The 26,894-nt window shown below is 63.7% G+C and overlaps 1 protein-coding gene across 1 annotated transcript; it reads left to right on the plus strand.

Moving 5' to 3' along the window:
* On the plus strand, positions 1-26,843 carry ADGRA1 (adhesion G protein-coupled receptor A1). Its single transcript, XM_010998313.3, has 7 exons — positions 1-375; positions 1,041-1,233; positions 7,979-8,106; positions 9,174-9,297; positions 13,759-13,904; positions 23,323-23,421; positions 24,111-26,843. The coding sequence occupies exons 2-7, from the start codon at positions 1,231-1,233 to the stop codon at positions 25,312-25,314; spliced, it is 1,704 nt and encodes a 567-aa protein (XP_010996615.3). The 5' UTR covers positions 1-375; positions 1,041-1,230; the 3' UTR covers positions 25,315-26,843.
* Positions 26,844-26,894: the final 51 nt, after the last annotated feature.

Below are 26,894 nucleotides of genomic sequence, written 5' to 3' on the forward strand. Positions count from 1 at the left end.
CCTCGCCGCACCATCAGCGCCTCCCCCATCCCCATGGTTACGGCTCCTGCTTCCGACCGTCCCTCGTCCCCGACCGTCGCCGCCCGCGGGAGCAGGCGCAGCGGCCGCTGGCAGTCCTCACGCAGAGTTCGGGAAGCTGCCTGCTGAGAATTGCACTGAATGTCGGCTGCTCCTGGCTCTGACTCATCCTCCGGGGTGCAGAGCCCCGGCCGGCGCTGGGCTGCGGTCCTGCAATCTGTTGATAACTCCACTTGCAGGCTCCAGAGCGCTGCCTCTGGGATGGAAAACTGCTCCCCAGACCCGAGAACTCACCGCGGCTCGCCGCCAACGGGAGGCACAGGACCGTGGCCACTCCAGCTGTTTTCACCAAAATAGGTGAGAAGTTGGGCTGTGCGTCTCCGGGGTTTGCGGCAGGTGGGCCCCAGTGAGGCAGCGACAGGGCCCGGGGAGGCAAGCTCGGAGCCCACTGGCCGTGGTGTCCACTCCCTGGCCGCTTCCTGGGCGCCAAGCCAGGGAGGTGATTCCTGCTGTTCCGAGTGCAGATTCTGGATAACTTTGGGTTCCACTGACGGCCCGGAGCCGCCAAAGGACTCAGTCTGTGGGGGGACACAGCCCCTGAGGTCCAGCCCCGTCCAGGCAGCAGAGGCTTCCGTCCGCCCGGGCCGGCTGTTCCCTAGGAGATTAATTCAAGGTCTGTTGACTCTCTTGATTTAAACTGACAGGCAGGCCTTGCGTGTCTCTTGCAGCCCAAGACTGGGTTGAGTGTCTTGTGCTGGGATGGTGAGCAGAGGTGGGGTTTCAAACACGGGGAAGGAAGGGTCCCCGCACAGCATGTGGCTGTGGGCCAGGTCCCTCCGACGCCCTGAGGCCCAGGTCGGCCCGGAACCTCTGCTGCCCAGACGGGCCGAGACAGACACTCCAACAGGCTGGCTGGTGGAGAGGAGCCAAGGTGGGGGCCAACTTTGGGAGGTGCCGCCGGCCATGCTGGGGGTCCCCTGCGGAGGGGGACCCCCCCACCTGACCCTGCCCTGTCTTCGCAGATGGGGGCGGCCTCTCCACCCTTGCCCGCCCCACCGCGGTCGCCAGGGGCTCGTCCCCGTGGCCACTGTTCGGGACCTTGACCTTCCAGACAGCCATGGAAGCTGGCGGGGAGAAGGGTGCAACATAATCGGCCGGGCGGGCGGCGCCACCTCCACCCTCTGCTCACACCTCAGTGACTTCTCTGTGCTCATGGTAAGTACGTGCGGGGCCGCCCACCCCCCCACGGGCCCCGGGCAGGAGCAGGAGCTGCCCCGTGCCAGGCTGCGGGCAGGGGCCGGGGCTCCAGGCTGCCCTCGCCCAGTGGACCTTCTGCTGGCTGCTCGCAGACCATACTAATGAGTTGCCGGCAGGCTGCAGCGTTGACTCACTGGCTTCACGGGAGACGGCGTCCTGCCCCCACCCCAGGCTGTGACCTGTGAAAGCCTCCTCCAGCCCCGGGCTGGGCGCCTCCCACTCCGGCCCCCAGGCTCCACACGCGGCTGCCCACCACAGCCCTGCCGGCCCCTTCCCCCAAAAAGTTGGCCGAACTGATGGCAGGGGACGTGGGTGGGCTTCCGCTGCAGGGACGCCGAGCTTGGAGGTCGGGTCTCTCTCCAGAGAAGGGGGTGCGGCCACCATGAGCAGCGGGGGGGAGGGGCTCGTCCTGAAGGCAGGGGCACTTCCTGTGCTGCCCCCCGCTTGGATTCCGGAAAGGCTGACGCCTGTAAATAATGCATTGTGTGTATGCGTGTGTGTGTGAGGGACAGCGGCCAGCGCGTGCGGGGAATGCCGATGGCCGGAGGACAGGGAGGCCAAGGTGGCCGAGGCTTGGACAACGACGGCGAGTCGCTAGGGCAGATGCGACTCCCCACAAGGAGGGGTTCTGAGTCACCGGTGCATCTTCTTGTTCAATTTGAAATGTCAAAACAAGGGAGAAGCTTTTAGCCAGAGGTCAGCGCTGCCCGCAGAGCTGCCCCCTGGCCTGGAGGCTGGGGGCCGGCGCCGGCCTCTCAGGGGCCTGAGGGTCGCGTTCCAGGCACAGCTCAGCTGCACCCCCAGCTCGGTGACCCGAGCCAGCCACCTGTTGCCCCCAGCACGGCCAGGCCTCCGGGGCAGCCGTGTCCGAGGCTCTGTATTCTCAGATTTGGATCCTCGTTTGCAAAATGGATCCTTGTCACTGGCAGACGAAGGGTGAGCCATAGGTCAGGGCAGGGGGCCAGCAAGGCCCCTCGGGCCCCGCGCATGTGCGCTGTCCTCCCCAGCATCAGCCCCGTCTCCACCTCCTGTCTGACCCTCTGGCCCTCCCGTGAGAACCGCCAGGCGGCCCTGGTCAGGGGCCCTCCTCCTCGAGTCCGTCCCACCCTCTCCCCCCGGCCCCCAGCCCACTCCACGCAGGCCCGTCAAGACTGCAGGAATCAGCTGGGCTACCCTCTCCCGGAGAGTTTGGAATCTCAGCTGTGCGCTGGGTTTTTATTCCTGACAAACAACACTTACGCTGGGGAGGCTTTCCGGAAGGACAGAGAACGCCCAGCCTGGCGTGTGGGCTGCAGCTCGGCTGCAAGCACTTTCCTGAGCGCGTCTGAGAGTCTGAGGTGTAGACACCTGGGCAGGCTCCCCCGTGACCCTGGGGCACGTGGGGAGGAGAACCAGCAGGGCTGGCCCTGGCCCTGGCCCTGCCACACTCCCACCACCTACTTGGCCCTGGCGGTGGGCTGCCCCGACCCCTGTGGTCAGACAAGGCGCCTCCAGCCCCCAGTTGTAAAGACGCCGTGGTCACCAGCAGGTACGACCGAAGCTGAAAACACGGTGCTCTCTGGGCGATTTCCCGCGGGACTGCTGGTGCCCTACGCACCTTCTGAACACGCTGCCTGCGTGCCCTCAGCGCCCGCAGGATGGTGAGTTCCCAGGCGCCGCCCCGGGGGGCTGGGGGGCCTGCAGCCCCGTCTCCAGCGGGTAGAGCCCAGGCCTCACACCCCCACCCACCCGCCCAGCACTGACCCTGGCCACAGCTGCTGACAGGGGCTGACCTGCACAGCTGTTCCCGCGATGGTGCTGCCAGCTGTCAAGTTCAAGCAGGTTCCAAAATGCAAGTGACTTTGCGCCCCGTAGTCTTCTGTGAGCCTGTCGGCTCAGGGCACAGCGCTCTTCAAGGGGACACAGTGGCAGACTCCGGAATCGGAGGGAACCCGTCCAAACCCGTGTGCTGTTTCCTTGAGTCGGTCGTGCCGCCACACCTGTCTCGGGAAAGAGGGTGAGCCCACCCGCTCACTCATGTTGGGGCCTCAGTGGCACCAAGACCTCACTGGTGGCTTTGCTCCGTGTGGCCCAGGCCCAGGAGGCATGGACCGACATCGGTGTGTCAGGGCATCCTTCGCCAGGTCCTGCAGGGCCCGGAACCAGGACAGGGCAAAAGGCCAGGCCTGCCCCAAAGACAGACATGGCACGCCGCTGCTCTGCACAGAAGCACCCACGTTCAAAAGGCAAGGGTGGAGTTGAAACCCCGGAGAGACCAGGGTGGACGCAGGGCAGAGACCTGGAGGCCGGGGCTGTGGGTGGTCTGGGAGGGAGGGAGCCTGCAGGGCGTCGGGGCTCTGTCTGAGCCAGCGGGACCCCGGCCAAACCTGCTGCTCCCACCGCCCGCATCCGCCCGCGACACCAATTCAGAGGTTCAGGGAGTTCCTCCAGTTTGCTGCTTTTTATTCAGTCCAATATTTCAATTTCTATAAACCTCTAAAACCTACCTTCCTCTCACAGAGTTTATCGCCCACCCGATGCCTCCTCTCTGTCTGTGTTGACAGTTTTAAGCAAGTGACCTCCAGTCTGGAAGGAAACCCCCGTGATATTTCTCAATGTATTTTTCTCCAAAGTTCTTCAAAATTCAGTCGGCCCACACATCCTCAGAAGACGGCAACAAGCCACATAAATGTCCAATTAGGGTAACTTGTGCTCCAAATGAATAAATTACTTATCTTTTGCATCTGCTCCCCCCGGGACACTGTCCCGGAAGGTTGACAGATCGAAAGGATGGAACCACATTAAACAGCACACAAGGGACCACAGGCTCCCCCAAGGTCAGTCTGGTTGGGACGAGACTGGGAGGAAGGACAGCCCTGCCCGCTCCTGGCCCCCTGCAGACCCAGCGCGGACACCTCACTGCGTGGGAGGGACGCCCGCAGATGGTCCGCACCTCGGCCTGGAAGAGGCCACTCGAGCTTGTTTGACCGGATGAGCGACCCCTGAGTTGACCTCTCCCCTCCCTCCTTCTCGGCTTTCTTGACATCCTGGTTTAGTTGATTTGCAGTGCCTACCAGCAAGGACACATCTGGGTAAAATCGTATAACATGTGAAAGAAAAGGGGAAATGGGAACAGACCAGCCTGGGGGCTGCTGCCCTGGGTGGGTCGCTCCCGCCTGCAGGCTCCACGGACAGCGGGGCCAGGGCTTCTTAGAGGAGACAGCAGCCCCGCCGGCCATCCTGCGGGCGCAGAAGTGACGGGACTCGTAGGCTCCAGCCCCACAGCCGGCGGCAGGACTGCGGCTCCGGCAGCTGGCGTGCGGCCATCCGCCAAGAAGGCTGGCGGTGGCCTTTGCCCCCAGCTTGTCTGTGGGTTCTGTGGACCCCTCTGCACACTCCGTCCCTGTCACTGGTCCCAGGAGCCCTGACGGCCCCGCAGCCCCCAAAGGTCGTGTCCAGAGAAGGCAGTCAGTTCTATGCTGTTTGACCATGTACTGGACCATTATAGGGACTTTGCCCACGGAACACCTGCAGAGTGGATTCTTCCAAGAGGAACTTGTACATGTGTGAACTTTAAAATATAAAATGTATCTCCGTTTTGCATTACCTACTTTGAATTTTAAATGTCACCTCTAAAAATGTAGAAAGCACTGTTGATAACTCTAATTTAGAGAAAGAAAAAAAAAAAAAACCAGGAGGCTAAATGGAATTGAATCTGTTTCTTCTAAAACATACATGGTGGATGCAGCCACTCGGGGCCAGGGACCCCTTCACCTGGGTGAGGCCCCAAAACTGGGGCCTCGACCAGAAGGCAGGAGCCCTGGAGGTGGGGAGACCTCGGGCTGTGCGAACACTGGTCCTGCACTGATGCTCCAGGGTGCGTTCCTACTGCAGGAAAGCCAGCTCTGACCCTTGTTTGGCTTAAGACAGAGGGTCTGTGCGTGTGAATGAAGTGGCAGATAGGACGCGTCTGGAGGTGAGCCCACCGCCACGGTCCGGCTGCTGGACACTCCTCCCAGGGCCAGATGTGCTGATGGCTCCCGGACACAGGGACCCCGGCTGTCCAGTCCCTGCGGGGACTCTGCTTGGGAAGCGCGGGCTAGCTTTCCTCGATCCCTCTCCGCCCGCCACCCCTACCCCCGCCCCAGACAAGAGTCAGGGGTCTGGCCTCGGTCTTTAGGGGCGGCGAGGCAGCTCCCCAGTGTTCACACCACAATGACGACACCCCGAGAAGGTGGACACACCTGGGCCCTTCAACTCGGGGCACTGAGGACATGGTCCTGATAGGGTCGGTGAGAGGATGGGGCACCAGCCGGTCCTGGAGCGGCTCTTGTGTGCGGACGTGAAACCGGAAGCCAAGGTGGGCTTTTGTGAAGAGTCAGGGGGTCTCAGACCCAGCTGACGTTACGGGAGGAACAAACCATCGTCTCTGTGAAAAGAGCGAGCACAGGCCCAGGACACGTGGCCGCCTGTGGGACCTGGGCCCGCTTGCTCCCAGCCGAAGGCTCTCAGACGAACCACAGGCGAAAAGGCCACTTGCTGTCAGGGCTTGACCAAGGACACCCGGTGTCCTCGATGTTCGCCTTGAGTTGCACCTGACAGGAGGCTGGTGCCCTCGACCTGATGGGTGCAAAAGTGCCCTGGAACTCTCGGCCGCGGGTCCCCTTCCTGCCACCCTGATGGCAATGTGCCAGGGTCAGGACACCCCGGTGTCCCTGATGCCAGTGGGAGCTGAACGTCCCTGGGAAATGAGGGGCAGCCAGTGTTTCCGGCCCTGCACCCTCTTTCTTACAAAATGCCTGTTCTCCACTGGGCCATTCTGCCCGTCATGGGGGCCCCCCTCCCCAGGCGAAGGCTCCTGCTTGCAGGACCGGGCTCAGCGGCCTTCGCGCCCTAGGCAGCGGCTCCACCAGGCATTGTGTGAGACTGGGAAAAACCGTCCTCGCAAGCCGTGCCAGGCCTGTTGCCCCAGGGCCATGCCTTCCCAGGCGGCTGGAGCCAGCAGAACCTCCGGGTCTCCCTTGGGGACACTCTGCATCCCCGTCACCTTGAGGCTGCCTTTCCTCCTGAGCTCATGGTTTCCTGGGATCTGGGCTGTGAGCAGCATGTGTCCTACTGACAGCCCGTGTGTCTGGGCATCACTGATGGTCTGTGCACGTCCACACCTGCCAGTCAGACTTCCTAGCCCGAGGGCAGTCGGGCCCCAAGTGCAAGGGCGGCCGTGGTGAGGTCTGTGGAGCGGCTGTCCAGCGCCTCCCTGGCCGTCGGCTCACTCTGGGACCGGACACTGTTCCTGCTTCGCTTGTCGGTCAGGCCCCTGCACAGCCAGACGCTGAGGAGCCCCCAGGTGTCCACGTCACTCAGGGCCTTTCCCAGGTGATGGGACTCCATCAGCCGTTGCCAGGACAACAGAGAGCCGTCCTCATCAAAGTCCCTGCGTTGGGCCGAGTCGGGGCAGAGGCCCCGCTGGGTAGTGGGCGGCTCCCTCTGAGCACGTCCCGCACCTGCTGGCTGGCAAGGTGTCATCTCAGCTGGACTGATGACAGGCGTCCCTCAGGAGAAAAGCAGCTTGAGGGCTCAGACAGGCTTGCTTTCTGCCTCCTGCCGTGGACGGGCCACGGCCTCTCCGGCCATCTCTCCATCCCCCATTCCCGGTCTGGAGGCTCCACCAACTGCGCCCACTGTCCGGGGCTTGTGCGTCTGGAGCCGCCCTTGGCCCGGAGTGGGCATGTCAGCACTGGACACTGCCGTGGCCTGGGGACGGGGCCAGCGCAGAGGCAGGCCCTGCCCTGACCACCCGCCCCATGGTCACCATGGGGGCAGCTCTGGGGCCTCACCGGGGTTCTGGCAGCCCTCACCAGTGGGCATGGCCCCCAGCCTGTCCTCCCAGAGCCGGGCACATCCCCCAGGGGCCGTGGGGGCAAAGTGGGGGGTTCAGGGCCTGGGCTGGGGGTCAAGCAAGGACTTCACCCTCTGGCCTGAGCACCGAGAGCCAGACCACCCACCTAGTGGGGAGCATTTGTCCCCAAGGGTGACCGTAACAAAGTCCCACATGGCAGGTGGCTTAAACCACAGGAATTTCTTTCTCGCGGTCCTGGAGCTGGACACGCAAGGTGCAGGTGCACGCAGGCTGCTTTCTCCTGAGGTCTTGCCCCTTGGTGTGCAGACAGCTCCTTCCCGCCACGTGGGCCCGTGGCCCTTCCTCTGTGTTTGAGCTCCCATTGTCCCTCCTCTTACAGGGATGCTGGTCCTGTGACCTCATCCACCTGAGCCACGTCCCTAAAAGCAGAGCGTCGGTGGGTGTGAGGCTCAGACCTGGGACCTGGGGTGGTCTGACGTGAGCTGCTGCCTCTGCAGCCGCATGCAGGCCTCCGGGGCAGCCGTGCCCTCAGCTGAGCGAGTGCCACTGACAGACGCAGGTGCCCCAAGGCTCCATCAGCGGCATTGGGTGGGAAGGAGGCCGGAGGCCAGAGGCCAGCTGCCGGGCACAGCGGAAACACTGTCCTTCGGGAGCTGCCATCAGAGCCCACAAAGACGTCCGCAGCGAAGCAGACCCACCGGGGCAGTGTTCGTCCTCTCCTGCCCAGGCAGACTGTCCGCCTCTGCTGAGACCCAGCAAATCCCCACCTGATCTGAGAATCCCCTCACCAACTCAGGGAGAGCCCAGTGGGTCTGCCCAGGCGCCCGGCCGCGTGGGTCACGCTCCGCTCTGTGTCCTCTCCAGGATCTGAGGGCCGTCCTCTCCCTGCCCCAGGCCCCCGGGGAGTTCCTGCACCCCGTGGTGTACGCCTGCACCGCCGTCATGCTGCTCTGCCTGCTGGCCTCTGCCGCCACCTACGTCCTTCACCGCAGGTGAGGCGCCCTGCCCTGGATGCACGCCCACCTGCCAATGCAGACCCTCTGGGAGACCCCTGCCCTCGCATAGCAAGAAGTGCCCAGGAGGGATGTCACAGGTGGCAGGCCGACGCGAGCCTGCCCAGCCCCGGGTGGCCCTGGCAGTGGCCGAGGGTGGCCAAAAGTTCAGGGACAGCCACGCCCTCCAGGCCAGCCTCCCTGTTCTCGTCAGTCAGGTGCAGTCCACCCCCTCCACTGGCCAGGCACCCTGGCCGCCCCACTGTGGGCAGTTGGAGCAGCCGGCAGAGCCCTTCGAGCAGCTCTGCCTCTGCTTTGTCCAGAGGAGAGTCCATCTGGTTTCCTGCTGAGCTGGTTTCCAGGCCACCTCTGCCTGGGGAGAGGGCATCACATGAAGATTCACTGAGAAATGTGAGGCGGGATCCTGGCCCCCAGCAGCATGAAGTCCACAATAAGAGTCATGTCCACAGCCGGGGTCGGAGAGGAGGCTTGGTTGTGACTGAGGCCACAGAGGAGCTGGGGTAGCGATGACAGCAGCAGGCAGAGGCTAAGCAGTCTGTCTGGCTATCACTGGGTCCGGGGTGGTCGTGGACATGGACACGCCACAGGCACATCCTAGTCCAGGGAGAGGCTGGGCTGTGGGGGGTGTTCCAGTGCATCCGAGCCACCAGGTGTCAGACGTCCACTGAGCGGGGAGAGCTCTGTCCCGGGAACCAGGAGGTGTGGTTGGTGGCTTTCCTCTCTCCCCTCTCTGTCTGTGACCTTGGACAAGTCCCAAGGTCTCAGGGCCTCAGTGTCCTCACCTGTCCAACGGGCAGGTGCTCCAGATTCCCCAGGGGACTTAACACCAAGCCACCCCACGGCCACCGACCAAGGGGGATCCAGCAGGGTCTGTCCTTCCCACAGTCTGGTCTTTCCGGAGTGTCGCTCTTGGCCCCGTCTCAGCCAGGCTCTGAGCTCCTCAGCCCCTTCCCCCACCGATGGGATGTGGCACTCGGGTGAGTGGGCTCCCGCCTGCCCTGTGCCCCGAGTTGCCAGGTCCTGACGCGAACTCTCCGTCCCCACAGTGCTATCCGGATCAGCCGGAAAGGCCGGCACGCGCTCCTGAACTTCTGCTTCCACGCGGCTCTGACCTTCTCAGTGTTCGCCGGCGGCATCAACCGCACCAAGCACCCCACCGTGTGCCAGGCGGTGAGTGCTGCCTTCCCTCGTTTCCCTGCAGACCTGCAGGGCCGTCAGCTCTCCCACCGAAGGGGAGGCGCGTGGCAAGTGCCCTGCTAGCGGGATGACAGCTGAGTGTCGCTCAGGTGTTTCTCGTGAAGGGGCGTTTATGCATCCAGGGTCTGCATCGCAGTTTCTCCCCATGTGAGTCTGCAGCTTGGCCCAGCGTTCGATCGTGTCATTTGATTTATTTTTCAACTGGACCAGCTTTCTCCAAGGCGTAAGGTGACATGTTAACTAGACATTCCTTGCCCAACAAACGGAGCTCAACCCAGAGCTAGGGACACGACCTGCCTCTCCCGCTGAGGCTGTGGGGCAGGAGCGTGGGGCGGGGCCCCCTGCCCCCTCGGTCCAGGTAAGAATCCATGGGTGCGAGTGGACAGCGCAGGGAGCTGTAGTCAGCAGCCTTGACGACCTAGAACGGGAAGGAGTCTGTGTGTGTGTGACTGAATCGCTGACCCAACGCCGTACAGCAGCTCTACTCCAGTTAAGAAGGAGAGACCCCAAGGAAGTGCAGCTCCCAGTCAGGGAGGGGGTTTGGTCACTGGCAGGTCACGGGGCCCCAGGCCACAGAGAGCCACGTGCACCCGCCCCACGTGGCCCACGGCGGAGCTCGCTCTGGGGAGGTCTGCTCCTACTCGCGTGAAAGGGGAGCTCCGGCTCCGGGCATGGAGAGGACAAGTCACAAAAGGTCTTCTTCCCACCCCTCGGCCTCGCCTGAACTTTCTTTAAAAAGAGGGAGAGCATGAACTGCCCTTCGGTCCTGATGGAGCTCAGAAGAGGCCCTTCTGTCAGCTGCCAGTCGAGGACAGGCAGCCCGGCGCACCTTTGCAGCTGGACACCGAGGGACCCAGGCTCTCCTCTCTCCAGCCTCTTGCCAGCCGCTTACTTGGCTCAGCCCAGTGGATATTCCCCCAGCTGGACTCTCTCCCCCAGGTGCACAGCTCCCTCCAGGTGCACGTTCCCCTCCAGGTGGACCATCTCCTCCAGGTGCACAGTCTCCTCCAGGTGGACAACTCCCTCCAGGTGGACCATCCCCTCCAGGTGGACCGTCTCCTCCAGGTGGACCATTCCCTCCAGGTGTACAGTCACCTCCAGGTGGACCAACCCCTCCAGGGGCACAGTCACCTCCAGGTGGGCAGACACCTGCAGCACCCAGGCAGGGGCTTGGTGGGGGCTGCCCAAGGACCACAGGGCATCTTACCAAGGCCTTGGTGGGTGTCCATCTGCCTGAAGCATGTGGAGGGAGTGTCCCAGCTGCCTCCATTAGGAAGTCACACGCTCCCCTTACAGCCTTGGTTGCTATAAATCCAACAAGAGTTTGTTGACAGCTGCGGGGGCTGCTGCAGGCTGTCACCTGACACCCACGTGTGCCGGCTGACCTTGGTGGCCATCTGTCCACAGGAGATGCCTTGTCCACCTGCACAGACAGCAGTGGCTGGCGACTCACCCTGGAAATCAGTGGCCAAAAGGCATGTGCCCCGGGGGTGCCTGGGGGAAGACTCCGTGTGCGCTCCTGCCCACACACCCTCCACCTGCAAGCAGGTGCCAGGCCCGGAGACAGCACCGCTGCCTCGGCCTCCCCCGCTTCTCTACACAGAAGGGACGTCACTTCTCTGCGAATCTACGTTAGGGCTGACATCCCATCGGGAAGTCGCTCCCTGGGCCCAGCAGAAAAGTCACCAGCACATATCTGAATGCCGTGCTGAGGGGCAGACACGCTCCTGTCAGCCTCTGGACAGCGTGGAAGCACCACGGGGGGAGCCCCGGGAAGCCAGCTCGCTGTCCTCTGTGAGTGCCTGCTGTGGCGCGGTGCCGTCTGGAAGCAGCAAAATGCATGGTCACCTTCGTGTCTGCACTTGGCCTCCCGCGCTCTGCGTGCTGGACTCTACAGCAGGGGCCCTGGGATCCTGACGGCACGGCCAGGCCCAGGCCCCCTCCCAGTCCTGCGGCCCTGGGCGCCCCGCCCTCCACCAAAGCTGGGAACTGTCCTCCAGTCCGCCAGCCAGACAGAGGCTCCCGGAGGCCAGGCGTCCTCCTGGAGGCCGGGTGGACCCCGAAGTGCGTGGTGGGCGGGGGCCGAGCAGGCCTGGGGTCTGGAGAGGCGAGATCTGCAGGGGCCCTGTTAGCGTGGGACACACCCGGTCCCCTCGGGGTGACAACCTCAGGACCACCAGAGGAGCAGGCTCGGGCCCAGCGTCGCTGAGGCCTGGCTTCCCGACTGCGTCTCCTGAGGGAAGCGGGGCATCACCCACTCACTCGCAGACGTGCGTCAGCCCCGGGCGTGCGGAGCAGGGAGAACAGCATCCCGGCGGGGTGGTCCCGGTGGCATGCAGGCCAGACGTAACCCACCGGGCGCATCAGGAGGAGCGATGGGGGCAGAGCGGCCATAGGGACCTCAGGAGCCCTCGGTGAGCTTTCCCGCTGCCCGCCCACTGCAGACACGGCTAATGTCACAGAGGGTGGGCCAGGCCCGCCCACCACTCACTGGAGAAGAGAGACCCCTGGGAGGCACAGCTTAGAACCCAGAGGGAAGGCCTGAGAGTTAACCTCATGTCGAGCTGATGAAACACAGGTGCCCAGGCGTTTGGTCAAACAGCTTCCTGGGTGGGTCTGTGAGGGTGTGTCTGCAGGTGGTGAGCATCTGAACCAGTGGCCTGAGGAGGGCACACTGTGCGCCCAACAGCGGCCCCTCCCACCACGAGGGTCTGAGTGGAACAAAAGCCTGAGGAAGAAAGACCTCAGCCTCCTGCCTTTGGACTCAGGCTCAGACCGGAACCACACCGTCGGCCTCCTGGGCCTCCAGCTCGGTGACGGCAGAGTCTGGGCTCCTCGGCCTCCAGAGGCAGAGGCACGCGAGCCAGTTCCTTACAGCAAACGTGGCTTTGCGTCAGCAGCCGTTAGGCTTCCGCCCAGCCCTTTCCCTGCCGTGACAAGTGACAGCTCACCACCGCCTGAGGCCTGAACAGACTCCTGCGGCCAACCTTCCCCATCCAAGTGTTGCTCAGCATCGCAGGGAAGCGATGTCGGAGAGGTGGTCCAGAGCTCTGGTGGCTGCAGAGAATAGATGGTTGTTATGGTGATAAAATGATGCCTGTGAGCTGTGCTGAAGAGCCACGTGACGTCAGGAACACGGTGGCCCGGAGGCCCGGAGGCCCCACCCAGGCCTGCGCGTCAGCCCTGGCCCTGGGGCCAGAAGCGTGGGCTGGGTGGCCGGGCGATGGCCAGGCAGCCGGGGAGGTGACTCAGCGACCTCTCCATGGTCCGGCCTCGAGGTGGCGTCGGGGAGACAGAGGTCTGCTGTTTACAGCTTCTCATGATCCACAAATTGCGTAGCCTGGCGAGGCTCCGAGCAAACGGGCGAGGGCCCAGCCCCTTCCCCCTGCCTTCTGGGCCGGGTCAGCTGCGGGGCCGAGGCTGGGGCGCCTTCAGAGGATGTGACTCTGTTTCTATCCACACATGACGGCAGCCACTCTGCTGTCCCTGGAAAGGAGGTCAGACTGTCCTTCCGTCGAGGGCCAGGCCCACATGGTCCCTCTGTCTCCTTTTTGGGTGCAGGGAGTTCTAGCCCCCAGTTCCAGAGCCTCCTCCTCTCAGCCAGGCCAGGGCAAGAACGTGACCTCAAGGCACCAGGCACACACGACCGCGTGACAAGATCCAGGCCAGGCTGAGGGAAAGGCTGGACCCTCCCAGACAAGGGGAACCACCTGAGACGTACAGCAGCCCCGGGGCTCTCCCACCGCCCACAGCACTCCCGTCAGTTACTACAGACCTTCCTCTGGTCCAAACTGAACTCTGGATTTGATAAATCGTTACAATGGTGCAATCTTACTGCCTTCAGAGAATCTCTGTGTTCCTTAAACATTTACATCCTTTCCATCTACAGCCAGATTTTACTTGTCACCCCGAAGTGGCAGGTCGTTACTTCAACGGTGACCTCAGGATCGGATGGAAGCAGGAGTGTGGAGTGCGTAACTAGCTAATGCAGTGCCGCCGGCCATGGGCGGCCGGGCTGTTTCCATAGTAACGAGCCACTCGCCCGGCAGGGAGTGGACCTCAGCCTCCGATCCCCAGGGCATCTCACTCACCTGCAGGGCGTCTGGGAGACCGCGGGGCTGGGCACTGGCACTGAGACAGACGTGTGCACGTGTGCGGGGCCGGGAGTGGGGAGGGTGTGCTCACCTCGCAGGACGGCCCGCGGGCCCCGCCCCCACCTCCCCGCAGGAGAGCGAGGCTGCCCAGTTCCAGGACCCATGTGTCTCCAGGAGCCCGTAGGCCCCTGTGCAGGGTGGTGTCTGCCCTGAGAACCCTGGGGCTCCTCCCGGTCTCCCTCCCTCTCACCGTTGAGGTGTCCCCCGAAGGACGCGAAGCAGGGCGGCTGGGACCTGGGGAGGCGTGCCGCGGTGGGCTCACTGGCCCTCTCCCTCCTAGGTGGGCATCGTGCTGCACTACTCCACGCTGTCCACCATGCTGTGGATCGGAGTCACTGCCAGGAACATCTACAAGCAGGTGACCAAGAAGGCCCCCCTGTGCCCGGGGACAGACCAGCCACCGTACCCCAAGCAGCCCCTGCTCAGGTACCGAGCACACGTGCCTGGCCACCTCCGGCTACTAGAGCCCCTGGCCCTACACCTCCTTCCAGGGGTCTCGGCAAACTGGCCACGAGGATACTTGGGGCCCGAGGATGACCCGATGGCCCAGGTGGCAGGGGTTGGGGTGGGGCTCTGTGTTGGGGTGGGTGCCCAGGAATGGGGTGCGGGGGCAGTGCAGGCAGGCCTGCGTCTGTCTGCATGCTGGGCGCGCCCTCCTGTGTGCTGAGCTGCCGCTGGGAGACCCCTACGCCCTCTGTGGGTGGGCGCGCATGGAGACGGCTCTGTGGTGGGTCAGCGCCCTGGTCTTGGCTTCGGTTCATTCACGGGTCTCAGAGACCTAAGAGGGAGCCAAGTCACCCTCACCTGCTGGTCTCAAGGTGACCAAGCAGCCTGGGCCTTTCGGCCAGTGGCAGGCGGATTTGGAAAGGAGCCCCCACTCCAGCCAGCCGTCCCCGTTGCTTCCTCGGGCCGGGAGGGTTCGAGGTGGACGTGGCAGGAACGGACCTGGGGCTGGCGGGAGCCAGAGACCTCCTCCCAGAGCCCTGGGCCGGGAAAGCCTGGGGGCTCAGTCTGTCCGGGCCACAGCAGGAGGCCATCTCACTCCCCGTCCAGGAGCAATCTCGGCTCCTGGAGACAAGGTTGCGCTTGCCCCCGTCACCGGGCGGCCGTCCTCACAGTCAGTGTTCCGCTGGCTCTACCCTGCCACTTTCTGAACCAAGACTGAATCCAAATCGGCCATTGGCAAGAGCCTGGCACCCATGGGCCTGCGTGGCCCTGAGCCTGGGCACCAGCTGCTCAAAGCCGTCTGACCTGCCACCGTCTCCAGGGCATCACCTGAGCTCAAAGAGTGCGAGCCACTGGCTGGGCGTCCCCAGAGTGACCGCTCGTGGTGGCTCACGCCTCGGCCAGAGGCTGCCCTGGACGATGGCCGGGGCAGGGGGACTTGGGTGTTTGGGAAACTTTCACCAGGGATCCCCGAGACGGCCCCACACGGGTGGTCCCCATGAGGGGCAGCTGCTGCCAATGTGAGGCTGTGGCCTGTGCGAGGGGTCGGGGACGCCCAGCCCCTCAGACTGAGCTCTATCTGGCTTTGAAACTGAAGGGCCATTGGCCAGGCCTAGGCAGGCCCGCAGCCCAGCACAAGCCCGTTCTGAGGCAGATGAAACAGCGTCCTGTGTTGTTTACGTGAGTAACAGGACCCTCGCCCCGAGGTTTCCAGCACAACCTGGTTCTCAGATGGAGCAGACGCCCTGACAGCCGGGCCGTCGGTGCTCGCGCAGGGACTCCGGCCAGGGCGGGGGTTAATCACCTCGCTCCTCCTGCTCAGGAGGCCCCAGGTCCCCTGGGTTAAAAATCAGTCTCAAAGTGGTTTGGGGCCTGAAATTGATTGAAGAGTTGCCCGGCCTTTTGAAGAGTGGGGTGGAGCACACTGTTTTCTCTCTGGCGGCTTCAAAAGGCATGTAACCCAGCCAGACGCCAGGGGCCGCGGGGCTCGGGGTAGGGGGCTGGCCCGGGCCCGTCAAACTCGCTGCTCCTCTCAGTGCTGCCTGGAGACCAGCCCCGTACCCACGTCCCCTTCCTTTGGTACAAGAAGCCTTAACACTAGGGTGTGTCCACATGGTGTTTGGCCCCCACCCGTCTGGGCAGGCACACCCCCACAGGTGCACATGGGGGCTGCGGAGTTGGAGGTGGGGAGCGGAGGGGCAGTGGGGGGTGGTCCACTGCAGACCTGCTCCCCTGCTGCTCTCTCTGGTCTGGCCCGGCCTGGGGCTGGCGGCCGATGTGATGGGCTGGGCCTTCTCGGGGAGACCAGAGGCTGACTGTGGGGACCCCAAGGACTGGAGACTTTCCTCCCAGGCCCTGGGGCACTCATGAGCTGCCCTCCGCACTCTGGGCCCTGAAGTCGTTCTCAACCCAGAAGCACCCTTATCAGTGGGGGCCCTCCCGCCGCCCGACCACGGGCACTCTTTTTTCTGCCTCCCTGACCCCGCTCCCAGCGCTGGGAAGTCCCTGTGCATCACCAGCACCACCTCCTGCCAGGGTGTCGTGGGGAGCCGGCCAGCAGGTCGCCACACGTGTCCGGAGCCCCGAGGAGGGCCTGGTGGCGCGGGCAGCAGCCAGAGCCCCCAGCCCCGCTCTGCAGTTTCCCAAAGAGAAATAAAAAGAAATCAGCTGTGAAATCCCACACGAATATTAAACTTGCTTTCTCCATTTCTGCAGAGACGGTCCTTGAATTCTGACAGGGATCACACCGAGTCTGTAGGGCACATCAGGAGGTGCTGCCTTCTAACGCCAGCAACAGGATCCAGTCCGTAAACGCAGTCTTCTTTGACTCCTCCTGAGAGTGCGTTCCAATTTTCAGGGCGCACGTCTGTGCTCCGCGGTCAAATGTTTCCCTGAGTAGTTTCTCTGCTCTCGTAAACGGGACTGCTCCCTTCGCTTTGCGCTCAGGCTGAGCACTGCCTACATGCAGAGACACCGCTGGTCTTGTGTGTTGCGCACATCTTGCGACTTCGCTGGAGTGGCTTCCAGGTCCGGCGGCGTCCTCGTGGATCATATGCGCGTCGTGTCGTTGGCGTGGCGGGCGTTTTATTGCTTGGTTTCTGGTTCCGATTCCCCCACTCCCTGTCTTGCCTAGCTGCTCTGGCTGGAACTCCCAGGCTGCACTGGCCTGCTCTCCTTTTTCTTAGTCTAGCTAATGGTCGGCCAGTTCTGTTGGTCTTTTTAAAAGAACCATCTGATTCCCTCGATTTTCTGTATTTCCTTATTTCTGTTTTGAAATAGGGGCCCTGTACTGAGCACAGACTGTCAGGCTGTCTGCTAAAGGGTCGGTGTGTGTTTCACAATTATTCTCCATTTGTTTCGAACAGAAGATGCGTCCAACACAGAGTCAGTTCCATGATACCTCGTAGCTCGCAGAGCGCTTCCACACACGTTAGCGGGAACGTGGCTGGTTCCATTTTACAAACAAGGGGGCTGCGGCGTGAGGGGTCCAGGTTGTCCCAGTTTGGGCGTCGGCAGCTCGTTAGCAAAATCTCCTCCGTTGTGTCGTCTCTGCTCTGTCTCTGTTCCTTCCTTCCTTCTGCCGTTTCGAGCTCAGTGTGTTCCTCGCAGCGTGAAGCCAGACTCCACGTCTGAGGCCCCTCTGCTGTGACTGTGGAGGCCCCGGCCCCGCGTTTCCCTCTGGCACCGCCTTGGCCGACCCGGAGGCTGTGGTGTCTCGTGGGCTCTTCATTTGCCTCAAGGCCCTTTCTGACCGTCCTTGGGGTTTCTCCTTCCACCTGCTGGGTACTCATGCGTGCGCTGTTTATTTACCTCAGGTTATTCGGTTTCCAGGGGAAAGTAAGTCTGCACAGAATTGTGACAGCTGGATGAGGAAACTCCAGCCTGACGGAAAGGGCCACGTGGCTGAGGGGGGAGAGCTCAGTTCCGGTGAAGGGAAACACACAGTGCTTCGTCCCTTCCCACATTTAGGAAGCTCTGAGGGCAGGGCCAGGAGCCAGGGAGGCTGGAGAGGGGATGGGCGACTCCTCAGGTCCTGCTGTGGGGCTGCACGGCCAGGTCTGCTTTCCCTGTGTGAGGAATGGAACGGGCGTGGAGTGTGGGCCAGGCCCTGCGGGGTCACCTTGATTCAGGCCCCAGGCCAGGCCCAGGCATCACCGAGCAGAGCTCCCACCTCAAGGCTGTGAGGTGACTGCGAACTGGGCCCCTGGCCCGTCGGTGCTGCCCTGGGGCCCCCTGCTGGGGCAGCACCTCCTAGAACCGACAAGGAGCCTTTGAAGTGGGAATCTGCAGGCAGGACAGACTCGGAGCCTCAGCTGGGCCCGGGGTTCTCGGCAGCAGGACCACCTGGTTCTCCCCAGTTGGGGAGGCCCGCCTGGGAAACCAGCACGCGGGCACACAGGCAGCATCGTGATGGGCTCAGGGAGAGAGGAAGAGAGAGCAGAGCGGGCGCCCAGGGGAGCCGCCCAGGGAGGGCGCCAGACTATACGTGGACCCAGGCCAGGAGCCCCGTCCGGCTCCCACCACCAGGTCTCCCTGAGCCAAGACACAGCTCCTTCAGCCCATCGTGGCGTCCTCTGGCACACCACGACCTGGAGGGACTCCATGCAGAGCCTCCCGTCCAGCCACACCGTCCAGTGTCCACGCAGCCTTGGTCCAGCCTTCGTGCCCCGTGGTGCTGGTGCCGCCTCCCGAGGTCCCAGCACAACCAGCAGCGTGTCCACAGGAACGTGAAACCACACCCGAGCCCCGGCGTGTCCTGCTTGTTCGCGTTGAAACCACAGGTAGATAAGTGGCCGTGACTCCGTGAGTGTCGTTTACTTCGGCCTTGGATGAACGCGCTCAGAGCCCGGGTATGGACGGGAGAGGTCTGATCCAACTCTGCTCTGACATGAGGGGCCAGAGGCTCAGTGTTGCCGTGGGAGGCCTGGGTCTCCCCGCCCCGTCCGGGCTCCCGTGGCTCAGCACAGAAGTGGAGGCTCCGTGCCTGCGGTTGAACAGGACCCGCACGGGGCCCACGGTGGGAGAAGACACGCCAGGCCGCATCTGGGAGGATCAGGGTGTGCAAGGTGGGGAGGGGGTTCTCAGAAGGCAGATGCCGTGAGGGTCATGAAGCCCCCACCCCAGAGGACGCGTGGACGAGGCTGTGGAGAAGGCATGCTGTGCTCACTGTCAGGGTCACTGCGGGGGTCACTGCGCCACACGGGGCACTGGCAGGGCCCTCCTGGGGCCGCCATGGGGTCGAGGGGTGTTGGCTCCAGGGAACTTCACTGGGGTTTGAAAGCCAGCCCACCAGCAGGAACAAGCGGAGGACGGAGCCCAGGGCGGGGTTTGCCGGTTGGGGTGTGAGCCACACTTCGGAGGCTGAGAGGGTGCGGAGGCGCCCAGCAGGACCCCAGATGGAGGAGTCTTCACGCGGGGCGACCACACCGAGCCGGCTTCTTCCTCCAGGAGCAAAACACACTGGGACTTCTGTCCAGGGAGCCAGGTGGAACTCGGTCAGGTTGGCCCTGGGGACTGGCCCCCCGGCTGCCCCCGCGGCCCAAGCACCGTGGCAGGTGAGCTCCCAGCCCCACGCACAGAGCAGCTGTGTCAGTCAGTGAGGTGGGGACACACTGGGAGCCAGGTCTCCACGCCACACGTCCAGGAGCAGAGCGGGCCGGCGGTCAGCACTCTCGCCCATGGAGTGGGCGCCGTCCAGGACAAGCTCCCCAGCTCTCGGCACGTGTCCGACTGTTTGGGAGAGAGAAGAGGGAGAAAAGCTGGACAGAAAGAGACTGGAGGTTCCAAGACACTGAGGGAGACAGAGCAGGGCCGGGGATCCCGTGCAGAGGGACTGGCAGCCTCAGCACGGCCACCCTGAGGGCCGTCACGGTGAGGAGGACTGGGCGCTGAAACGCCACAACCATCTGTCTCCTCAAGCCCTGGTCAAGCTCTTCTCTGTCCTTGTCCCCATCTGCCTGCCTGTGTCATCACCACGCAAGGTGCTGTGTACGATTTGGTGATCACGGGTCCCCAAGCCCAGCCATTCGCAGGTCGTCCAGTCCACGCTGGGATGTGGCTGGCCCGCTGTGCAGGGCGCGCAGGACTGTGGTCTCCAGTGGACGGGACAGGCAGCTCCCCAGCTGCCCCGCTGGCCAGTCCCCTTCAGCCGAGGCCTCTGAGTGGACATGTCTCTCCACTTCACCCTCATTAATGTCTTGGTCCATTTGGGTGAGGAAAACAAAACAACACAGGTCAGCGGCTTAAAGAGCAGACACTTACTTCCCACAGTCTGGAGGCTGGATGTCCAGGAAAAAGGCACCAGCAAATTCGGTGTCTGGTGGGGACCAGTGTCCTGGCTCCTTGATGACCGTCTTTTTGCTGTATCCTCACGGGACAGGGGGCCGGGGGACTCCAGGTCTCCTTGAAGACCCCACTCCCATGCGTGAGGCTCCACCCTCATGACCGAGGCCCATCCCGGCACCATCGGCCCAGGGTCAGGATTTCAGCATGGCCGTCGGATCTGCAGGAGGCAGCCAAAGTGGACCCACCTCAGAACCAGAACTTCTTGCTTGATTTTAGGATGCTCGGGGGCTAACCCCCAATTTAGCTGCACGTAATTACAGCCTAATTTCTCAGTCTGTTCTGCCCTTTCTGATAAGTGCACCTAGACGGCTTCCCGTCACTTATGGTTGACTGGTGGGTTTCACGTGAAGAAGCCGTTGGCGCTGAGGTGCCCACATCCTGGGCGGTTCGTCCATTTGTCCCCCACATAGTGGATGCCCACTCTGGACAGCCTGCCGGGTGGAGGGATAGTTCCCTGGGGTCTCTCTGCCTGGATCCCTCCTCGGGCAGCAGAGATTCTGAAGACAGGCACCACCTGGGTCGAGCTCAGCCAAGCACTGGGCTAGCGGCTCCACTCGGCCCCTCCATTGCGACTGCGGGAGGGGTCCAGCCTGACGCCCGTGTCCCCCGAGGCCCTGGGAGGCCACACCCAGGAGCTGGCGTCCTGCTCTCAGACTGGCCGAGGAACACAGGAGCCCTTTTCAGGTAAAAGTGAGCGCACAGCCCCATGTGCTGGCACCTGTCCCTGAGTGAGTCCTGGCCAATGTGCTGCTGCGTTGTAATGCATCCTGGTCGTCGTGAAGCATCCCAGTTACGTTTTCCCCGCAGGGCGCACTCTGAACAGACCATCTGCTCATCATGGTCAGTGCTCAGACGCCCCTCACTCTCGCATGGCCCCGGGGTCTCTGTCCACCAGCTTTTCTCCAGGCATCAAATCCCCGATGGTTATTACCTCCCTCCATCCACCCTGGTCAGTGCAAGCTGGACACGAGAGGCTGTGTTCCACGCACGTCAGTGACTCTGAAAGCCGGCTACTTGGGCAGTGGTGCAGCTGCTCCTTTATCGAAGCTGAAGCCATCAGCCTGATCTCTAGGGTTTCAAGAGCCGGATCAGCACGAAGGATGCTGCCTGGACCGGGAGGACGGCATCGCCCTGGAGGATCCTGGCCTGACAGGCGGGCCCGGGCAGGTGCCCTGGATCACTGCTGCCCGCGTCTGCACGTGACGTTCCCTTTGCCCCCTGGGCTGCGTCAGCCATGTGTCCACCCCGGATGCCGGCTTCCTGTGACAAACAGTCTCAGTGCGGGGGTCTCAGTGCAGGGGCTCCGGATGACCCGACTGGTCAGACTTCAGAAGTGGGCCTGGACCCCGCCCCACCCCCGCCATCCATGTGCCCCCACCCCCACCCCCGCTCAGCTCCCCTGGCCTGGGTGAACGTCACCTCTGGCAGGGAGGTCACAACAGGGCCCTCCTGGGTGCTCGGTGGCAGACGGGGGAAGGGCTCCAGAGTGGACAGAAACGGCCGAGGGCAGGGCTAAACTGGGTGCAGGCAGGCTGGTCCTCGGGGGCCCCAGGGTGGGGTCCGCTTCTGTGTCTTTCCAGCTTCTCGAGGCGGCCCCTCCAATACGGGGTTACAACCTCATTGGAGTGGGTGGGGCTGGAGTCGGCTGGTGATGGGTGGGGCGGGCCCCCAGCCACTGGACGAGCTGTGGCTGCTGCAGGAGGGTCCTTGCTGGGGCCAGCGAAGGCCGACACTGGCCCTGGCAGGGCGCCACTGACTGCAAGTCCTGCTCGTCCGCACCGCTGATGGCGGCAGCAGCAAGAAGTTTCCTGCAGTGGCCTCCAGCACCCTCTGCTGGCCGAGCCCACACGGCAGCCAGGGAGCCGGCTCGCCCCTGTCCCCCAGGAGTGGACGGGGAAGGGGAGCAGCTCTGAGGGGCCTGATGAAGCTCCCCGCAGAGGAAGAGGCGCCCAGTGGCCCAAGGGGGCCTGGGTGGAGGCGGTGGAGCGGCTGAGACAGCTTCACCTGCAGGACTCGAGGGCGCCGTCTGGCTCGGACTACAGCCAGAGGGGTGGAGGAGCCGCACGGTCTGGGACTATCCTTAAACAGTTACACATATTTTAGAGAAATTAAGAGGAAACAAAACCTTCTATGTTTACCCCAGTATTTAGTGTTTCTGAGGTTTTCATACGTCCAGGTTTCTGTCAGGTACAACACCCCTTCAGCCTGAAGGGTTCATTTGGCGTTTCTTGACGTGAAGGCCAGCTGACAATCCTCTTGGTTTTAACTTTGTCCAAATGTGTGTTTCTCCTTCATTCGGAAGGATGCACCCGCTGCATACAGAATTCAGGGAGGCACAGTGTCCCCTGTGAGTGACCCTATGCAGGGTCATTCCACTCCCGCCCGTGGCCCTGGACCCCACTGGGGACACGACACCGTTGCACTGATTTGGGTGCTTGCAAACCCCGGAAAACCACTCCCATCTCTAGGGGGTGGTCTCCGAGCTGACCCCTCAGTCCTGCCCCAGAGGCCGCCCATCACGCACCACCCCCCACCATAAGCGACAAGGAGCGTGCTGCATGGCCAGGTGCCTGTGACGTCCTCACACGCCAGCATCCTGCATCAGTGGTCAGGCACTCAGATGGCCTTGCCTGGAGCTGTTGGCTAAGGCCCTGCAGACCGGAAAGTCAGCTCACACCTGGGGTGGGGCCAGCTTCCCTCCACGAACTGCTGCCCTCCTGGGGAGGAGTCAAATGCCAGAACTTACCCCCAGGCAGCTGGGACGCTGGGCTTCCAGGCAGCACAAAAGCTCCAAGGCCGACAAGGAGCTGGGACGGCCCCTGTAGTTCCTCTTTCCAAGGTTACCAGGCTGACTGGCCTCCACAGGCACTGGCTGGTCTCTGGGGGCCAGCAACCTGCTGCAGCAGGTGTGAGATGGGCTGCAGCTGGAGGCAGCTCCAGAGGGAATGCCGCTGAGAGCCCCCCGCACCCAGGGGGATGAGCACGTCTGCCTGAAGGGGGCCTGGGCAGCTGACCACAGTATCCCCTACAGTCCCGCCCCGTCCACTACGGTCCCACTGCCACTCAGGGGCTTCATGTCTTTCCGGCCATTTCTGCTGCATGAACGAGAGCAAGCATTGCCCCCGCCCCCCCCGGCCAATGTGCTGGGCCTGGCCAAGGCCATCTCTGTCCCTGAGCACAGCAGACAGCGAGCAGGGGTGGGGGACATGGGGGAGGCAGTGAGAGGATGTGGGGGCTGGGCGTGGGGATGGGGAACGGGGGGACGTGGAGGACACAGGGGAGGCAGGAAGGAATGCGGGGCATGGAGGATGTAGGATATGTTGGGGGAACAGGGGACATTATGGGACTTGAGGGGAGGCACGGAGGGATGTGGGGCATGGGGAAGGCCAGGTCAGGCTGGGTCCGGCGGCAGCTCCTCGGTCAGGTTGGACCGGTGCTGCCCAGACAGCTGCTCGGCCAGGACACTTGGGCCTCGCCCCTCCTTGGCCTGGAGGAGGGCGGCGGTCCTGGGGGGTGTGGGTGGGTCCTGGCAGTGAGTGGCCCCACCCCGCAGGCTCTACCTCATCAGTGGAGGGGCTCCTTCCATCATCTGCGGCGTCACGGCTGCCACGAGCATCAGGAACTACGGGACGGAGAGCGTGGATGCTGCATAGTGAGTACCAGGCTCTGAGCAGGATGGGGTCCTTTGTCTCCACGGCCCTGCTCAGGCCGCTCCTGCCTTGAGGCCACCTGGTGGCTGTGGCTGTGCCTGACAGTGACATCCTTGGGTGTTTTGGGCCCCCGGGGCCAGGTCCCCATTGGGCTCTGTCCCTGCAGCGTCCCTCCTGCCCTTCAGAGCAGAGCCTCCTGGGACAGCCGGCCCCCCAGCTGCATGAGCACAGCTCTCGCAGGCCCTGTGACACTGGCTGAGCCCCCCGCATGCCTCCCTCAGCTGCCCTGCTCCCTTGGGGGCTCACCCCTTCCCAGGCCCAGCACGGGGTGCCCTATCTGTCCAGCTGAGGACGGGGAAAGGCAGTCGACCCGGGAGAGCCAACAGCACCAGAGAGAGGCAGACAGGCAGCTCGCAACCAGGCCCGGCTCCTGCCTGCGCCCCCCACATCCCTAAACACCATCCACGCTGTCTCGGGGCCGTGTTTGTGTTCCCTCATCGCACGGTTACCCTCCCTGTGGGAAACACCCTGGTCCCGTGAGCCCAGGGAGACCTCTGGCCCGAGCTGGCACGCTGCCCCATGTGGCCCCTCGCTGCCCCCTCGCTGCCCCCTCGCTGCCCCCTCGCTGCCCCCCTGCTGACCCCTCGCTGGCCCCTCGCTGGCCCCTCGCTGACCCGCTCTCCTCCCACAGCTGCTGGATGGCCTGGGAGCCCAGCCTGGGTGCTTTCTACGGGCCGGCGGCCTTCATCGCCCTGGTCACCTGCGTGTACTTCCTCGGCACATACGTCCAGCTGCGGCGCCACCCAGAGCGCAGATACGAGCTCCGGGAACGGGCAGAGGAGCAGCAGCGGCTGGCGGGGCCAGAGGTGGCCCAGAGCCCCGGGGCCCCGCCTGGCTCGCCGCCTGCCCGCGCCACCCTGGCCGCCTCGCTGCTGCAGAACGAGCACTCGTTCAAGGCCCAGCTGCGGGCCGCCGCCTTCACACTGTTCCTGTTCGTGGCCACGTGGACCTTCGGGGCACTGGCAGTGTCGCAAGGCCACTTCCTGGACATGGTCTTCAGCTGTCTGTATGGCGCCTTCTGCGTGACTCTGGGGCTGTTCGTGCTCATCCACCACTGTGCCAAGCGGGACGATGTGTGGCACTGCTGGTGGTCCTGCTGCCCCTCCCGCAGGGACCCTCACTCAGCAAAGCTCGGCACCCGCCCCGCACTTGATGCCAACGGGGACGTGCTGGGCCACGCGGCCTGCCTGCCGGACTCACCGTGCCCCGGCAAGCCACTTGGCTTCGGCCACCCCCAGGCCAGCCACTGCAAGATGACCAACCTGCAGGCCACCCAAAGCCATGTCAGCTGCCTGTCCCCGGCCACGCCCTGCTGCGCCAAGATGCACTGCGAGCAGCTGATGGAGGACACGGGCCATATCCACGTGCACGAGGAGGATGCCTTCGGGCACGACTCGCACCTGCACAGGTGCCCCCAGGGCAGAACTAAGCCGCACTACTTCAGCCAGCACCAGGCAGCCGAGCAGGAGTATGCCTACCACATCCCGTCCAGCCTGGACGGCAGCCCCCGCAGCTCCCGCACGGACAGCCCCCCCAGCTCGCTCGAGGGCCCAGTGGGGCCCCACTCACTGGCCTGCTGCGCCCAGGGAGACCCCTTCCCCTTGGTCACCCAGCCTGAGGGCAGCGACGCCAGCCCCGTGGTCTATGGCTGCCCCCCGCGGCTTGGCAGGGAGGTGGCCCATGGCCCTGGTCACTTCGAGATGCTCCGGAGGACGCAGTCCCTGCCCTTCGGGGGCCCTGGCCAGAACGGGCTGGTCAAGGGGGACATGCCCTACGGCTCCGACAGCACCGGCAACATCCGCACGGGGCCCTGGAGGAACGAGACCACGGTGTAGCGGGCAGCCGGGCACCGTCGCCCATGTGGCCGCGCACACACGCACCGGGCGTGCTTCAGTGCAGCGTCAGGACCTCTGCCGCACGAGGGGGCAGGGGGTCACTACCGGACCGAGCTTTGGCGGTACCCCACTGACCCCTTCAGCAGGAAGGACTGGAGCAGAAAGACACTTTGGGCCACATCTGCATCCACGGACCTGAGGTCAGACCAGCGTCCACATCCAGACACCTGCCTGCCATCCTGCCATGCCTGGTCCCCGGGGGGGCAGCCCAGGGACGGACCGGGCAGGGATTCTACCAAGGGAGCAGCCCTCAGCACCCGCGTGGCCCGCGCAGCCTAGCGGGCATCCCACCCACCCTGCCGCCTGCCCACGGCAGGAGGTGCCACCAACATTTTCTAGTGTTTCGTGTGTGTGTTGTTAAGTCTTGTTCCTGGGGGCAGACAGCCTGCCGGTCAGTCCAGAGCACTCTGGGCAGTTGCCATGAGCCCCTCCGCTGTCGTGGGGACTCGCGTCAGCTCCCTGCCCTGCACTGGCTCCAACCTCAGCCCAGTCTGGGATGCAGCCACGCTCCGAGAGACCGTCGGCGACCCGAGGCCTTTCCAGGGCCAGCGGGGGCCTGAAGGGTCGCGCCTTCGAAATGCCCAGATGTCCTTTAATATAGACTCAGCTTGCAACGCCAGCGTCTGCCAGGACTGGTCCCGCCTCCCAACAGGGGTGTTTGGGAACAGCTCTGTTCCCTGCCACAGAGAGGCGCTGGCATTACTGTGACCCTCCAGGCACAAAACCGTGAGTCGGAGGACAGATGTCAATCATAGATCCTTCTGCGACAGCAAGTGGCACATCCCTCGGGAGGGGGTCCGTGCGTCCCCACGGAGGCAGAGCCCAGACATCCGGGGGACGTGCGTGTGAGCCCGGCAGTCATTCCTCCCTCCTCCCTCCCGCCCTCCCTCCTTGGGTCTGTGGCACATGTGCACCCACACGCATGCACACGCACACATGTGTTGGTGCACATGCCACATACATGTGTGCGGGTGGTGCTCACGTGCACAGCACACACCACGCGCGTCACACGCATCACCCGTGGACACACGTCTGCTGCACACGGCACAGGTGCACGTGCAGGGTGGTGTGTTGTCCAGCCACCCGAGGGCCAGGCTTTCTTCGCCCTGTGCAGCCTGGTCCCCAGGACTTGTCAGCAGCTGTGTCTGGTCTGGGGGGGGCCCCAGTGGGAGGAGGCCCTTCCTCATGCGCCTGGGGTGGGCGGCATGTCAGCCGTCCCCGGGCTGACTCTCAGTATCTGGGCACAGGAGCCTGGTTTCCTGACAGTGAGGTTGTAATAGACCACGGTGCCTGGGGCCTGCCCCGAATCCCGTGTGTCCTCACAGGTCAAGCTGACAGCAGCTGACAGCACCGGCCCCCGTCCAGCCTGCTCACCTGCTTCCATGGCTGGTACAAACCAGAGACCCGGGGCGTGCTGGGTTCTCACTGTAGACACAGAACTGTCCATGAAATACAGTATTTTCATCGTTCGCCCTTTGTGAGGCTGGTTAATAGCTTCCGTGTGCGCCTCTCTCCCTTGG

Source organism: Camelus dromedarius, chromosome 8 (genome assembly GCF_036321535.1).
Source record: "Camelus dromedarius isolate mCamDro1 chromosome 8, mCamDro1.pat, whole genome shotgun sequence".
In the NCBI taxonomy this organism is placed as follows: domain Eukaryota; kingdom Metazoa; phylum Chordata; class Mammalia; order Artiodactyla; family Camelidae; genus Camelus; species Camelus dromedarius.